Source organism: Pimephales promelas, chromosome 7 (genome assembly GCF_988280905.1).
Source record: "Pimephales promelas chromosome 7, fPimPro1.hap1.1, whole genome shotgun sequence".
Classification (NCBI taxonomy): domain Eukaryota; kingdom Metazoa; phylum Chordata; class Actinopteri; order Cypriniformes; family Leuciscidae; genus Pimephales; species Pimephales promelas.
In genome coordinates this window covers 20454725-20470663 of record NC_142775.1, presented here as the reverse complement: position 1 = coordinate 20470663, position 15939 = coordinate 20454725, and the positions used below count along the sequence as shown (strand labels likewise).

At 36.9% G+C, this 15939-nt stretch overlaps 1 protein-coding gene across 5 annotated transcripts in view; it reads left to right on the top strand.

Moving 5' to 3' along the window:
• The first annotated feature begins 764 nt into the window (after window positions 1-764).
• tbc1d4 (TBC1 domain family, member 4) overlaps window positions 765-15939 on the top strand; it is a 34522-nt gene continuing 19347 nt past the window's right edge. For 2 of the 5 annotated variants that reach the window (XM_089133199.1, XM_089133198.1), the window contains exons 1-9: window positions 765-1804; window positions 8140-8751; window positions 9523-9612; window positions 10691-10795; window positions 11546-11678; window positions 11768-11859; window positions 12420-12530; window positions 14256-14399; window positions 15234-15284. In XM_089133199.1, coding sequence (XP_088989325.1) covers window positions 1394-1804; window positions 8140-8751; window positions 9523-9612; window positions 10691-10795; window positions 11546-11678; window positions 11768-11859; window positions 12420-12530; window positions 14256-14399; window positions 15234-15284 — 1749 coding nt within the window. In that variant the 5' untranslated portion in view covers window positions 765-1393. The remainder of the gene's footprint in view (window positions 1805-8139; window positions 8752-9522; window positions 9613-10690; window positions 10796-11545; window positions 11679-11767; window positions 11860-12419; window positions 12531-14255; window positions 14400-15233; window positions 15285-15939) is intronic. The other 3 variants (XM_039655493.2, XM_039655492.2, XM_039655495.2) reach the window with 3 other exon arrangements.

The window sequence follows — 15939 nt, the reverse complement described above, 5'->3', positions numbered from 1 at the left end:
AAATAAAATTACATGTATTGGCAAAAACAATGGGATTTTTCATTAACTTTAAACTCTTGGGTTTCAGGATTTTTTTTTTAACCAAGATTTGTACAAAGATGATTCTCAACTATAAAAGAAATAACGGAATGAATTGATACACCATTTTACTTTATGCAATAATGGCCATACATGTGTAGTCCCATTCAATATAACGTATCTGTACAGTACACTGTCTTTTTCCACATGTAATGTAAAAAGAAGTGCAATAATGGGAGTAATAATTGGTAATATCTATTTCATAGGAATATTGATTTATAATACCTTTCCCTATTCACACACTTATCCCTGATAAACATGACTTAAGTCCTGTATGAAATCAATGCAATTTTCTGTAACGAAAAGGCATGATTTGATTTAAAACTTCATAACGTTTTCCTGAGATGTTGGTTTATTAAATACAATTTGAAAAGTAATCCGAAAAGTAAAAAAGTTTTTTTTTTTTTTGTGAATTGTGTTCTCAATATTAAAATTTGAATATGAACATTTTAGTGTTTGATAAACAATTGTAGCTTAGCTACACAATAAAAACACACTGACATTATAAACAAAATGTTGAACTGTCATTATGACAAAATATCAATATTCACAATTGGGGCATAATATAAAATATTCAGATGGAGTAATAAGTTTGGCAACTAGCTCAAAAATCGAACTATTTCGATATCCCATAGTTCACTTGCTTTTCTCAGCCAGTGCCATGTGTTTCCTGAAGACGCAGGGGAGCCAGAGATCCACACACACACACGCGCGCGCGGGCGTTCAAGTGAACGCCTCTCATGTGGCTGCTGCGGCCACTCCTCCTGGAACAACAGCACTCTCTGTTCTCCAACGCCGTTAAATGACACAATAATAACCCATAAAAAAGTGATGTGCAGCGACTTTAAAGGACTCCAGCTGATCTGCAACTTGACACATGACGTTTGTCCGCGGCGAAGACCACAATCCGAGGCGTCGGGACTCAATAAATCTGCAGGAATAAGACGCGCAGTTGTGTATTCTGGGGCAAATCGTTTAACTTTATATATGGATTTTTCGCTTCGAGTGGAAGTTTTTTTATTTTTAAACAGTGATATGACCTTGGAATAAAAGCCTCGGTGCACATTAAAAGCAAGTATCATTATAGCTGCAAGTATTATTGTAGCGTGAGCTCTTCAGGACACACGATCCTCACGCACTTTTGCTTAAAGCGTGATGATCATTATAGGCTACCATTAACGTGCGAGGAGATGTTTCCAGTTGCTTTCACATAGCCTACTGACCGATGCCTGTATTTATTTAGGCATTTAGTGGTATAACGGCATAGAGTTGTTGCACAAAGCAACTAAGTCTTTGTCCCGGGGCCCTTGGAGAGATGGAGGGACAGGATGGCAAAGGGAATAATAATAATAATGACAGTAATCAAAAGGCAGACAAGAGGTTTGCGCTGTGTTACATGGGCTGGTCGTCTCTGGACAGCCGAACCACGCTGCCCATGCTCCCGTGGCTGGTGGCGGAGATCCGGAGGAAAAGTGAGAAGAACGAGCCCGGACCCGCACAGGCCAGAGAAGTCCAGCTGACTCTCTCGCCCTCTCTGATCCGCTGCGTCCCCTCAAACAGCAGCAACCCGTCCGTGTTCATATTCGAACACAAAGCACAGTTTATATCCAGGTTTATCCACAATAGTCATGACTTGTCTTATTTTGCCTACCTTATCAGAAGTCAACCAGAGAACCCAGAGTCTGAGATGGCATGCCATGTGTTCAAAGCATGCGATCCAAATCAGGTATGTTTGGCCACTGATTTAGCTGGTAAGCGTTTTGTTTGGTTAATGTGTTGCCCAAGGGCACAGATTGCTTATAGTTTATGAATCAACACTTTAAGGGGTTCGGATTAGAGGTCGACTGGTTATGGGTTCTTTATGAATAAATGGCATAATTTGACCACTAATTTATTTATTTAGCCTATTCCAATATTAACTTTGGTTATATATTTTTAAATATCGGGGCTATGGTTAAAAGACCTAATTTTGGTTAAAAAAAAAAAAAAATTATACAGATATTAAGATAACTCTTTCAGTGGATTGGATTGGAGGTATATGGTTGTCTGTTCTTTTTGGTAGGCAATATGAATAAATGACTATATTTTATCATAATTTTTATTTATTTTACAGACATTAACACATTTTCAACATAAATAATTATGTTTATAAATATATCAGATCTTTTTTTTTTTTTTTTTTTTTTTTTTTTTACTTTTTACAGATATTCAGTTAACCCTGTCAGGGGATTGGATTAGAGGTTAGACTGGTTATCGGTTCTTTTTTATGAATAAATGGCATCGGTTTTTGAGCATTATTTTTATTTATTTATTTATCAATAGTAACACCTTTTCAACTTAAATGATGTACTATACTATTAAATATCTGGTCTATTGTTAAATTACATAATTTTGTAAATTATGATTAGAGGACTGGTTATCGGTTCTTTTTTAGCAGGCCCTATATGAATAAATTACATGATTTGACCATAATTTTTACTTTATTTATTTTACTGATATTAGCCTAACAGCTTTTTTATTTAAATGTTTATATATTCTTAAATATCTATCTATCTATGTAAAATCTCGTAATTCACTTGTGTGAATTTCTCACATTAATTTATTTGAAGTTTTTTTTTCCACTGTTGGTTGGGACTGCCTCTTTACCAAATGTATTCTAGTTTGTGTGTGTGTGTGTGTGTGTGTGTATTATATATATATATATATATATATACACACACACACACACACACACACACACACACACACACACACACAAAATAAAGATAGACAAAGGAAGGTTGTTATATAACAACCTTACTTTCTGTGTCCACCTGACCTTTTCAACAGAAATAATGAATCATGCTAAACTTTTACAATACCAGGGATAATGCACCCTGATGTTTAGTCTCCTGTATGATTGACCGGTCTTTGTCAGTTGGATAAACGCCAGTATTTAGGTCACCGTTGCACCAGAGGAATTAGATTTACAGAGCATCATGTAAAGGTGGGTCAGATCTCTCCTGGCACACAAGTAGAAAGGATTAATCAGATCAGCTAGAAAATACACACACAGAATATTGAAATACCCCCCACCCGCTCCTCTGCGCTCTGTCATGATGCCTTGAAACAACAATAAAAACCATGATGCACTGCAGTTGTATCTGAGTACACTCTAAAAAATGCTGGGTTGTTTTAACCCAATTTTGGGTCAAATATGGACAAACCCAAAATGTTGGGTTAAAAATGTAATGTAAAAATTTAACCCAACGGCTGGGTTAGTCCATATTTGACCCAAAGTTGGGTTAAAACAACCCAGCATTTTTTAGAGTGTACTCTGTTCCATCATATTGATCTTTGTAATTAGTTGTAATGTAACCCTAATGTTATTCTGCTGCTGAGCTATATTTGAGAAGCCTGTTCAATGTGCTTTTTTGTTTTTGGTGAAACATTATTCAGTGATTTGCTATAGCATATCTCGTTGTGTCTCTGTGGATTTCATTTGAAAATAAATCATTTTTATTTGCATGTGCCACATTATGTGTGCTATTTATATTATTGTTGTATATATTCTCAAAGGTAAAAGTACTACAGAAGTGAATGTGAGGAAGGGAAAGTTTCTCTTCCTGGTGTCGGTCCTCTTGTGTGTGCATGTTGAGCTCCAGAGGCAACATGCATACATCACCGTCATGTGTTATGCAATAAAATAGCAACACGTAGCTGGATATCAACACGTGCTAGATACTCCAGGAGGAATGTGTCTTTGCTCACATCTTAAGATGGCTGCTGGCTCATTTTGAAGTGCTACCATGCACTATAGTCCCGCCAGTTTTCTGAGACTGGCATTAAGGCATATAAATATATCTCAGTCTAAATGCAGCCCGATCAATCCTTTCCTAGTTGCCTGTGGAATGACATTAAGGCTGTGGGGGAACCCGCTGGTCCCTTATTTATAACTCCACCTTCAGCATAGAATAGCCCACCCAGTAAGGGCAACAAAGTAAGGTTATGATTCTTTTCATAATGATATACTATGTGCACAGATGCTTGGCCTCATTATACTGATAGAAATGAAAGGAAAGCTTTATCTGTGATTACGTTTGTTTATGCTGTGGGCAAGAAAAAATGCCTGGGGTCCTTCTGATGCATTTTTTTAAAGACTAGGCTATTTGTTTTGCGGTTTGGAGCGGTTATCAAAATATGAAGCAAAAGCAATGTCGCACAGGATATAATAACCCACTTAGACCTCCAAGTTAGAGTTTTGGAATATGGACTGTGTCCTGTTTTACCCAGTTCCTCTGAATACCTTGTAATTGGCCTATAGATTGATGTCATGCCAATCTGCGTCCTAGTGCATTGTTTTTTGGTACTGTAGAGAAAGCAATGTTATACCTATGAATAATCAATATTTTAATGTGGATTTTAAGTAAGGAATTTTCAGACTTGGTGCTGGGGGTTAGCAATTTTTTTTTTTTTGAGAAATAAAAGGATTTTGTGCTGTATATGTTTAGGTCTGTCAAGGTTAATTTGTGTACTTTAGATTTGAACTAAATACTGAAATTAAATACAGATTTTTAAAGAATCTTCAGATTCATTATCTTTCAGTGCTCCTTTCTCTGTTTTCACTGTTAGTTTTTATGTGGGTTGACTGGCGTAATTTACTGAGAAGTCTGCTGTTTGCATTTTATATCTTAGTTTGAAACGGCATTCCTAAAGCATTTTTAAACATGAGGTCATGGCAGCACATTGATCAAATTTTGCACATTCTTTAAATCTTGAGAGAGATTTTGGAGGTCATGTGCACTAATCGGTCTTTGTATTTTGTCAATTCTTATGAAAAGCATGCATTTCTCATCACAGTTTCTTTGTTTAAACTATTTTTCATACCACAGCTTTGATGCACAAAACAAAGAGGTTGATATTCCTCATCTGGTATCAAGCCTCTGTGTCACATATGTAAAGCACCTAAAAATGTATGAAAGTCATTGCATTTGGTTACAGAAAACAAAACCACTTATTTATAGTGGCAGTTATTTATGAAAATCAAAATGCTTCACAAAGCATTGTTTTTTTAATGATAAAAGAATAGATATTCTTTTGAAAATGATGACAATGTGAATGAATGTTGTTGGACTCTTTCTGGTTGTGAAACAAACAATATCATAGTTAATGTGATGCACTATACACGTGGTTACTCTTGTAAGCACGTGTATAGTGCATCACATTAACTATGAACATGTTTGTTTTACAACCAGAAAGAGTCCAACAACATTCATTCACATTGTCATCATTTTCAACAGAAATTATTTCTTTTTTTTATACAGCTTTTGTAATTCATACTATCTTACTTTCATCCTTACATGTTTGTTTCAGTGCAAATAATTTATTAGACGACTAAAGGGGGTCTAGCATCATCTTGCAATTGAATAATTCAGACCATTTAAGGGTTTTAAACTCTGTCACTGATGCTTGGTGAGGTCATAGAAGTTTACTGTGGGTGAATGTTTTTATTCTGCCTTTTCATGGGTATGTGACCTCAAAACAGCACTAGTGTGCATTGCCTTTTCACTAGCAGATGTAAAAATCTGCTTTTTTGCAGATTATTCAGTTAGGTAGTTACTAGGAGTCTTTTTGGAAATCTGTGAGTGTTCCTAGGAAATATGCCATTTGTCAGTTAAAAACAAGCAGCCACACCCTTTTTTGCTGCTTGCACAGGCAGCCCATTGCAGCAGAAGATTGCTTGAAGGATTGTTTGCTTTTCCTCCTGATCTCAAGGAACCTTTTCTCTCAGCTGCACCATGATTTTCCACCAGTTAGCCTTAGGGTTTCAATGAAATGCTTGCATTAAACTGAGCTATATTTACTGACAGACGTGTAGTGGACCACAGAGGTCTCAATTGTCTTTATTTTTTACTCCTGACTCACTCGTGAAGTGCCTGCAATAATTGCATAAAACCAATTGCAATGTAAAGAAAATGTACCCATGTAGAATTTACTGCTAAATTGCTAGGCTATTCTGGGTGGTTTCCTGGTTGTTGCTATGCGGTTGCCAAAGCATTTTGAGTGGACTTTAATGTGGTTTATACGGTTTTCTGGATAGTTACGTTCCCAGCCTCAAGTCTCTGTGATATTCTGGTTCTATATTTAACTCCGGTCCCTCCTTCAGTGGTTTTTGCACACCAGGAAAAAAATGATAAGGCTGATTGCTTCAAGTAATAGCACACCAATTCTCTAAAAGCCATATTATATTGAGTTATGAGCTGAAATTTAATGTGGCATGTTAGGTGTTTGTTGTACCTGATTGCACATGAAACAATGATTTATATCATGGGTGTAGCTATGCCCAGTGACTTGGTAAATCAACAAGTCAAGCCTCTAATGTGAAAGTTTTCATGGGTTAGCTTTATATGAGAACAGTGTGCACAGCCTGCAGTTATGTTTGACTTGCTCTACATTACTTGAACAAGTAATCCATGTGACTGTATTTTCATGCAGCAAGCACTCTGTATCCATTACAGGGCTTTAGTTCCTGGAAGATGTTTATATCGACAGGATTCTTGTTCACATTAGTGCTTAGCACTCGTCTAGTGCACTGACTGTGCAACATGCTAAAGTGTCTCAGAGCTTGTTGTGTCTAAGGAAACTCCAACCTTCGTTTAAACCATGCCTGAAACCGTTTCTTGTTAGAACTTAATTCTCTCTACTCTGTTTGTTTTCCCTGAATGCAACTTCAGGGATTTATTGTTTATGTTAAGCCAGCTCAGATACAATCTTATACCATCACCAGGCTTATGGTAGTCATCCAGATCAGGCCAGTCAAACATGCTCTTCCGGTCTAGTTTGAGCTGGCTTAGTGTGTGTTTAAAGTCTGTGGAGCTTCATTTCTTTTCACCTCTGAGTGTTCCTGGCATCAGACCCAATTCTGTCACCAGACTCCTTATTGTATTCTCTCAAACAAGATGTGTCTTGCTGATGTAAATCAGTTATATTTAACGTTGCCATAACCTTTTATACACTTGAACCTGAGAGCCAATCTAGAACATTTCTAAGCCAAGCAAAGGCACAAGAGAACATGGCATAATATACTTTGAGATATATCTGACATTTGCCACCAGTTAATATACCAGTTTTACAACCAAAAGCTTGAATACAGATTTGATTATGGACAGTGGGGACTTGAGCCATGATGACCGTTTACCAAAGTTTCTTTCGATCTCAGCTGTGACTAAATGTAATAAAGCTAGGGAATATAAATATAAATGTTTATAAATGTCATGTTTTCATTTACAAAATTAAGTACTTTGTTTCCTGTAATAAGTGAAATTAGGCGCTACAAGGGCAACACTTTTGCATGGCTTGTGACTGCATGAGTTTTATGGGAATTATGTAAATGCTGCTGTTCAAAACCCAAGCCCCTATAAATCACAGTTTCTTTATTGTCCCGTGCTTTTCTGCGAGGAGCCTAAAATCAGCCTATTAAAATCTTTCCAAAAATGGTGTTTCAGTTAAATTCAGTTGGATTCACAAAACATTCTTAAGAATGTTTTAAACACTTTTTTTCTTTCTTTTATTTCCCCCTCAGGATTGTTTGGGACAACAAAATATATATATTTTTTCTTTTTCTCATAATTAATATACATTACAGTATCTCAGTTGTTTGAAACCAGAGTGTTAGATCCTGGGAAAGAACATTTTTAATACAAGATAAAATAAAGGTAAAGTATTTGTGTGGATATGTATAGTGTTGCTGATTTAAAAAATTTCTCAACCCATGTTACAATTAAACCTATACCCTTGCATCTAGTTTCAAAAGATTCCTACTGATGTTCAGGATTACAAAAACAGATATCTGTTTTCTTAGCTCCAGGTTTCATTCTAAATGATCGATAGTAGTATCAGATACCAGGGAAAAGTCTGCCTTGGCTTTTGTATTACTGACTCCTAAATTGCTCCTTAGGGGCTGAACATAGTTAGTTATGCAACCTGCATGTCTCACTCCAAAAATGTAACGTGACCACTGAACCTTTTTATAGACGTTTTGTCCTTGGTATGGTTGATCTAATGTCTTACCCTGTTCCCCAGGTGCCTGAGGTTATTAGCAGCATTAGACAGGTGTCCAAGGCTGCACTTAAGGAGGAAAGCAAGCCCAAGCAAGATAGTGACGAGTCTTTCTACAACTCCCAGAAGTTTGAAGTACTTTACTGTGGAAAAGTGACTGTCAACTACAAGAAAGCGCCTTCAACCCTAATTGACGACTGCATTGATAAATTTCGCCAACACGAGATTGAACGGAAGCGTCTGCGGCTTCTCAGTGGCCAGCGTAGCTCCACCGAAGCCCCCGTAGAGTTCATCATGGGTGACGACCCTCTTAGCTCCTCCCTCTGCGAAGTTGACGAACCCGAGGCAGAACATGGCTCGATTGAGGAAGACCTGTCTGAGTTGGCAAATGGGAAACTGGCCTTGACCAACTCTTCCAGTACAGGCAGCTTGCGAGGGGCCTTTCCTGAGTGCATTTTGGAGGACTCGGGATTTGGGGAGCAGCAGGAGATTCGTACGCGCTGTAATAGCCTCGCGGGTGGCCTGCAGAAAAAGCCCAGAGAGACTGGCAAGGGGTCAACGCGTAGGAGACATGCTAGCGCGCCCAATAACGTGCAGCCTACTGATGCTGACAAGAATCGTACAATGCTGTTCCAGGTATCACACAAACTTTTAGTCTGTGATTTCATGTACCTTTACAGATGATTTCAAAACTGAAATTCCCTCATGTTGAAACAAAAAAGATATTGAGTCTTTCAACTGTTTTTGTCCATACAATGAAAGTTAATGGGCAAACCCTATACATTGCGAGTAAATCGATCCCATATGCTACTCAATTTCACGCTAGGTGAATAAATAATATATGTATAATGTTAGATTTCACTCACCAGTGATTGAGTTAGAGGCCAAAGGCCTATTAAGACAAAGGATGGTAACTATACTGTATTAATAATTGTTCTGATTCTATGAGAAGTGGGAAGTCCACACAACAACTATGGTGATTCTATTTCCATTGTGTGAATAGAGTGTTGATGGAGATCTAAACAACTGACTTTAATTTTATGAACAAAAAACAAAAAACAATTTTTTGGTTGAGCTATCCTTTTAACTTTAAAAACGGGCCTACGCATGTAAATGTCTTCTTTTTAGAAGTCAAATTCCTGCTAATTAGCATGCATGATGGGTCACATTTCCCTTTAAACAGTTTTTAGGGGGAGGTGTCTTTATGGTCATTTGGTTAAGAAAACACTTGCAATCTATGACCTTGGTTGTTAAGTAAGATTTTTTTTTTGAAATGCAAATACAGCTCTCAGAAAACACTGCCATGAGAGTTATCATTTATCAGACATTTAGCTTAATATTTGTGTTTTTATTCCTACTGCTTCTCAATAAACAAAATATGCTATCAAATTGCTTTTTTATGTGCAGGTTGGACGGTTTGAAGTGAATCTCATCAGCCCTGAAACTAAAACTGTGGTTCTGGAGAAGAATTTTAAGGACATCTCATCCTGTTCCCAGGTCTGTGTGTGAAAGGATTAGGATTGTTTGGTTTTAGAGATAAGCTCTTTGTACGTCTCATATTTAATGTCACCATATGTTGTCACACAGTGCTGTTCAAAACAAGTTCCAAGTAACTGACATAAGATTTTGTCCAAATTTAGAATATTTATATTTTTCTTTGTCATATAAATTGATGTTCTCATAAAAAGACCTTTCAAACTGCCATAATTCTTACTGTTGTCTATGTCTTACGATAAAAGTGCATGTTTTGCATGTGTATAACAGGACAGTGATTTGAATATTAAGGCAATAGGTCAATCAAGAACAAGGTCATGAGTTGAGCGATTTTATTTACAGTATTTTTGTAATGCTAATCCTTAAAGGACATAGCATTATTAAATGTGTTGACGTAATTTACACTTTAAACATTAAGACAGGACAGGACATATTGAGCAGCTCCTCCCCTTTTTAATAATAGCCAATAGCATTTTGTTTATATCACTCACAGCTCAGTAAAGCCATTAATCATGTAGAAAATAGTAAATGTGTGAACAGTGACTGATTTTAGCCCAGCTTCAGAAAATGTTTATAATGTTAATGAGCATTTATAAGCATTTGATTGGACAGAAATTTTGATGAGAAGCTGCAATGCAGCATGATGTCATCAAAATCATTGATCCATATTGGCGAAAGTGAGAGACTGTAAGTTTTAAAGGCTTATATCTTAATTTTGGCAGTGTTTTGGAGAACACTATGTTAGCCATACTATTATCTATAAGCTATTCATACTAAAATCCCCCAAAACATTGATTAAGCGCTTATTGGTTTCATAAAATGACAGCAACAGAAATATTATATACTAATAATATACTAATGTTCATTAAATAAAAATGATATGTATTACCAATAATAATACCTACAAGGTTATGTGTTAATATGCAATTCAGTTGATGTGTAATCGCACTTTCTTCCAATCAGAATTCAGAGGTAGGATAATTTGTCTTATGAAGTGAATTTTTACATGTTGTGTGTCACTGTGACTTGCAGCCCTGTCTGTCTGTTAGTCTTTTATGGATGTAATTTCTTGTGCCTGCAGGGTGTTAAACAGACAGATCACTTTGGCTTTATTTGTCGGGATGTGGAGGTGTCTGGCCCAGCCCAGTATGTGTGTTACGTGTTCCAGTGCGCTAGTGAGTCTCTGGTGAGTCCTGACCTGCTTGCAGCACCTGTTGTCACCACACTGATTAATTATTCATCCTAAGGTACAATGGAAACAATGACTCTCACTTGCCTATCTTGTGGACATTACCTTTAGTACGCTGATTTCTGTGCCAACTGACTGCCACCCAGAGGATGAATAGGATTAGACCTGTGTTTTTGCACACGATGTACAGATAAGGTCTCATTGTACAGCTGATATGCAAACATAAAGGTTTTTCCTTGTTTTTGGGCTATATGGATGCTTTGCTGTTGATTACCTCAAAGAAATAATGTGGACTACCTTGATTTCTAAAAAAAAAAGTCAAATGTACAGCACTATAAATACTATGAATGTTTAAAATGTGAAACGGTTTTGCCAAAAGTACAGTATAAACATAATTCTGAAGCAGAATATGCTACCGCTTGCAAATTTTATCTGAGCAAAAGTTATACAGTAATATAATCTTTCAACTCATTTCATGGCCATGACAAGCACATGATATGCATCATAAATTGATAACCAGATGTTAATTTGTGTGGAAAGGTTGTCTAATTTCAAAATGACAATTGAGGACTTTCATTGTAATTCTATTAATGTATAATTCAAAATATATATTTTTTCAAAGTATTTGACAACATTGATACCATGAGTAGATCTTACAGTAAGTTTGACCAAGAATATTCTTTTAAAGGTGATTTTTTAATTTTTTTTATTTTTTACTTTAATTTTCTCTACAAATGCTTTTCTTAGGTGGATGAAGTAATGCTCACCCTAAAACAAGCCTTTACCACAGCAGCAGCTATGCAGAGCTCCAAGAACCAAATCAAACTGTGCGAGGCTTGTCCAATGCACGACTTGCACAAGCTCTGTGAGAGAATTGAAGGTAAAGCCACCAGCTTCCATAATCTCACTCAATGTACTCGTCTCAGTTTTAGCACAATATTCCAGTGTGTGTCTCTCTCAATGTCCCAGGCTTGTATCCTCCCAGGGCGAAACTAGCCATTCAGAAGTACCTGTCACAACTGAGCGACAACGAGCAGGTGAACATATTTGAACGGGTGCAGGTAGGCAAACCAGGAGAAATTTCGCAAACAAATTAGAGGACAAGTTCAGTATTTTACACTTAAAGGCCTGTTTTAAGATCGTTTCTGATAAAATAAAACGGTTTAGATTAAAATTTGGACACATGCTGCTGGCCCGAGAATTTTCGGTTTCTGATTTGTGAAGTCCTCAAATGACAATTGAGGACTTCACAAATCAAAATGTCTTTAAAAAAAAAAAAAAAGACTTTCATTGTAAGTCTATTACTGTATAATTTATTTTTATTTGTGTAGTCAATATATATATATATTTTCAAAGTATTTGACAAAATTGATACCATGAGTAGAGCTTACAGTAAGTTTGACCAAGAATATTCTTTTAAAGGTGTATTTCGGTTTTTGGTTCAAACCGAAAATTCTCGGGCCAGCAGTATGTGTCCAAATTTCATTCTTAACTGTTCTATTTCATCAGAAACGATCTTAAAACAGGGCTTTAAGTGTAAAATACTGAACTAGTCCTTTAACTAAATATCCTATAATTCCAATTATCTATTGTATATTTAGTTTGTTTTCTCATGCATTAGAAAATGAAGCCAGCATCTGATCAAGAAGAAAACGAGCTTGTGATTCTTCACCTCCGACAGTTGTGTGAGACCAAGCAGAAATCTCATGTTCATATTGGAGAAGTCTCACAGGTAGCAAAAATACAAAAGCAACAAAAATGCACCACTAACTTCGCCCACTCACGCCACCTTGCAAAGTCATGAAACTGTGACCTCCCTTTAATAGGATAAGACAGGTTGTAAGAGTCATCAGAATAGAGATTAGAACGGAGCACCTGAATGAATGCAGGTGCCTTTCTAAACATGTGCTTGTCACATGAAGTCTAAACAAGACTGTATGTTTTCAGAGTAGTTCACCTCTGTTAACATTTCTCTCATCTAGCTTTAAAATTGAAATGAAATCAAATAGATCCCTATTTACTTATATATATATATATATATATAAGTAAATAGGGATCTATTTGATTTCATTTCAATTTTAAAAGCTAGATGTATTATATATATATATATATATATATATATATATATATATATATATATATATAATTTGTGTATGTATACAGACAATTTTTATAAGGTACCATGGAAACAACAATCCTATCTGCCTACCCTTTCAACTGTACAGTGAAAGCAATGGTTGGCAAGGCTTCCAATGTGCTCAATCTGTGCTTTAAAGGAACACACTGACTTTTGGGACTTTAGCTTATTCACCGTATCCCCCAGAGTTAGAAAAGTCCGTACATACACTTTTCATCTCCTTGCATGCTGTAACTCTGATACACACACCGCTAGCCTAGCCTAGCACAAAGACTGGAAGTAAATGGCTCCAGCTAGCATACCGCTCCCAATAAGTGACAAAATAACGCCAACATTTTCCTATTTACATTTTCCCTATGTCCTCCTGACGCACACACACACAACGCACAGAAAGACACACGCCAGTATGGAGTTCTCTTTCGCGCTTGAACGAACAATAACACACACATTTATGCCAAAATTTCTGTTTTTTCAAGTATCCTCCCAAGAACAGTCTTAAATTAGTTGAATAAAATCTTAAATGGAAGTAAATAGTAGTGAGAGAATGAGATGTGTGATCCTATCAGCAGTGGCAGATCTTAAAGTGACAGGAGCCATTAATTCTGTCCGTCAGTAAAGTAAACCTAAAGAACAGAGGGAACGGAGACAATTACTAACTGCTCTTGACTAAAGAACGCTTGTAGCTTTGATAAGGATTAATCTATATTTCATTTATAATTAATGCAGTGAGGACTGTTTTATAAACTTATTAAATTTCTGTATGGTATAGGCTAAATGTAATTTATTATGGGTTTACGTGAGGATTGTTTTAAGTTCACTTAAATTAAAGGTTTTTATTTTTTTAAAGCCTAATATTTAAAATTTGGGAAAAATCATTTTCATCGAGACATCAGTAGCTATAATATTAGTGATACTGGCTTACATTCATAAAAATATGGCAATAAGATACAGCTGTAATAAAAGGTGCCATTCAAGATAAGTCAGTCTCCCCCCACACACCAAAAAAAAGGTCAGGCTCAGGAATTTATTTACTTTAACCCCTGTACACAGTTAAAAGATGGCTGTGTCTCATATGACCTTGTTATTTGTACACACTGTGACTTTACAAATCACAACATATAAATAGGAAAATGTTGGCATTATTTTATCACTTATTGGGTGCAAAATGCTAGCTGGAGCCATTTACTCCCAGTCTTTGTGGTTTGGTCTTGCTTCCATCATTTTAACATCTATTAAGTAAAATGTCACCAAGTGCAGAACATGCATTCCTCAGAAAACTATTTAATCTTACAGGGCATTCATTCTCACTAATTCACTCAGTTTTATTCCTTTGTGTCACAGCAGAATGCTTCTGGCAGCACTCTGACCTCTGATAACTCCACTGCGGGCCGCAATAAACTAGACTTGTTGAAGAACAAAGCCCGGAGTTCTTTGACGAGCTCCCTGGAGAACATCTTATCACGGGTATGTGTGTGTGTGTGTGTGTTTTTTTCGTCTGTGTCTTAATGGTCTATGAATGGGGATTGACCCATTTACCCACCCTTCTACTATGAATAATACCTTTGTTTGTGTGTACAGTACTATAATATCTCAACCAGCTGCTGTATTTACTCGCAATATCATTGCTTAAGGATAAAGACCAGCTAAGCCGGAATTCTCCATTAGGCGTCTGTGTTCAGTTAAAGGGACAGTTCACAAAAAAAATGATCTTCTGTCGTTTACTCACCCTCATGTTGTTCCATCCAGACCTGTATGAATTTCTTTCTTTCTTGAAGCTCAAATCAAGCTTAAATTTTTTTTGGATGGTCACTATCAGCTTTTGTTACATGGAAAAAAGCAGCATTAAAATACTTCAAACTACACAAATCTTCTTTAATGAGTTAGAGTGGATAAGGTTTAATGGGTATTTGGCGTGCTGTCCGGGGGAAGGGCTCCGAGCTTGGCCCGTACCCAGAGTACTCCTCCTATGTAAGTGTTTAGGACTGGAAGTGTGGAGAAGGGGTGGTGGAGGGATGCTGCTAAACTATCAATGGAGTGACATTGCTGAATCTATGTATACACCTCTTATCATTGATTGCTGAGTATACTCCACTCGTGTTAATTAACTGAATGTGTTCCTCCTGAACTTTGTTAATAAAACATCGTTTTGTGTTCTATGAAAGACTGAAATCATATAGGTTTGTGAATGATGAATGACATGTTGATTAATGGATAACAGAATTTTTATTTTTATACATTATTCATAAAGTCTGTGTATATGTAAATTCTGACATTCAAGTTGCCTAATTTCTTCCCTAGGGAGCCAGCCGTATGCGAATGCGTCTGGGCAGTATGGGAAGCTTTGACCGCGTGAGTATCACACAACACACGTGAATACTGTCATTTTAACCCCAGCTCTTGTTCTCTCCCTGCCAAGAATCACATCTCTGTTCTGCCCCTGCTGGCATGCCTCTGTGGTGTCAGTTACCACCACATAATACCAATGCTGTGTTATGATACACATGTTTTTAAGCATAAGCATGAGTAATATGATTAAAGCTGGCCTGTCAGTCTCATCAGGGGGTCTCACTTGTAGGTGTTGGCTTGTTTTGACTCTGTCAACCTCTGTCTCGGTGGGGTGTGAAATGTGAGGTGTGTGTGATGGTAAGATTGGGTCTCTGGACTAACAAATCAGTCAGCTCTACCTTCCCACAGGGTCCTCACATGGCCTTAGAGGCACTGTCAATGTGAGCACCTTCTCTCATGTTTAAACTTCAGCTCTCAATAGCATGTTACAATCTAACAGTTCCTTACACATGGCTCTCTTCCATGTTCTGTATGTACTGTGAATCAGTTCTGAGAACACAGCAGCTCCAATTCATACTTTGCACATGATGTCAAAAATACCGGCTGGCGGGCAAGCACGTCGTTCTCTGGCAACGAAACCCAGTAAACTAATCAAGGATCTTGCCAGGACGTTGCCAGTTTCAATATACAAAAGTTGGTGTTTTGAGGTGTAAACGAC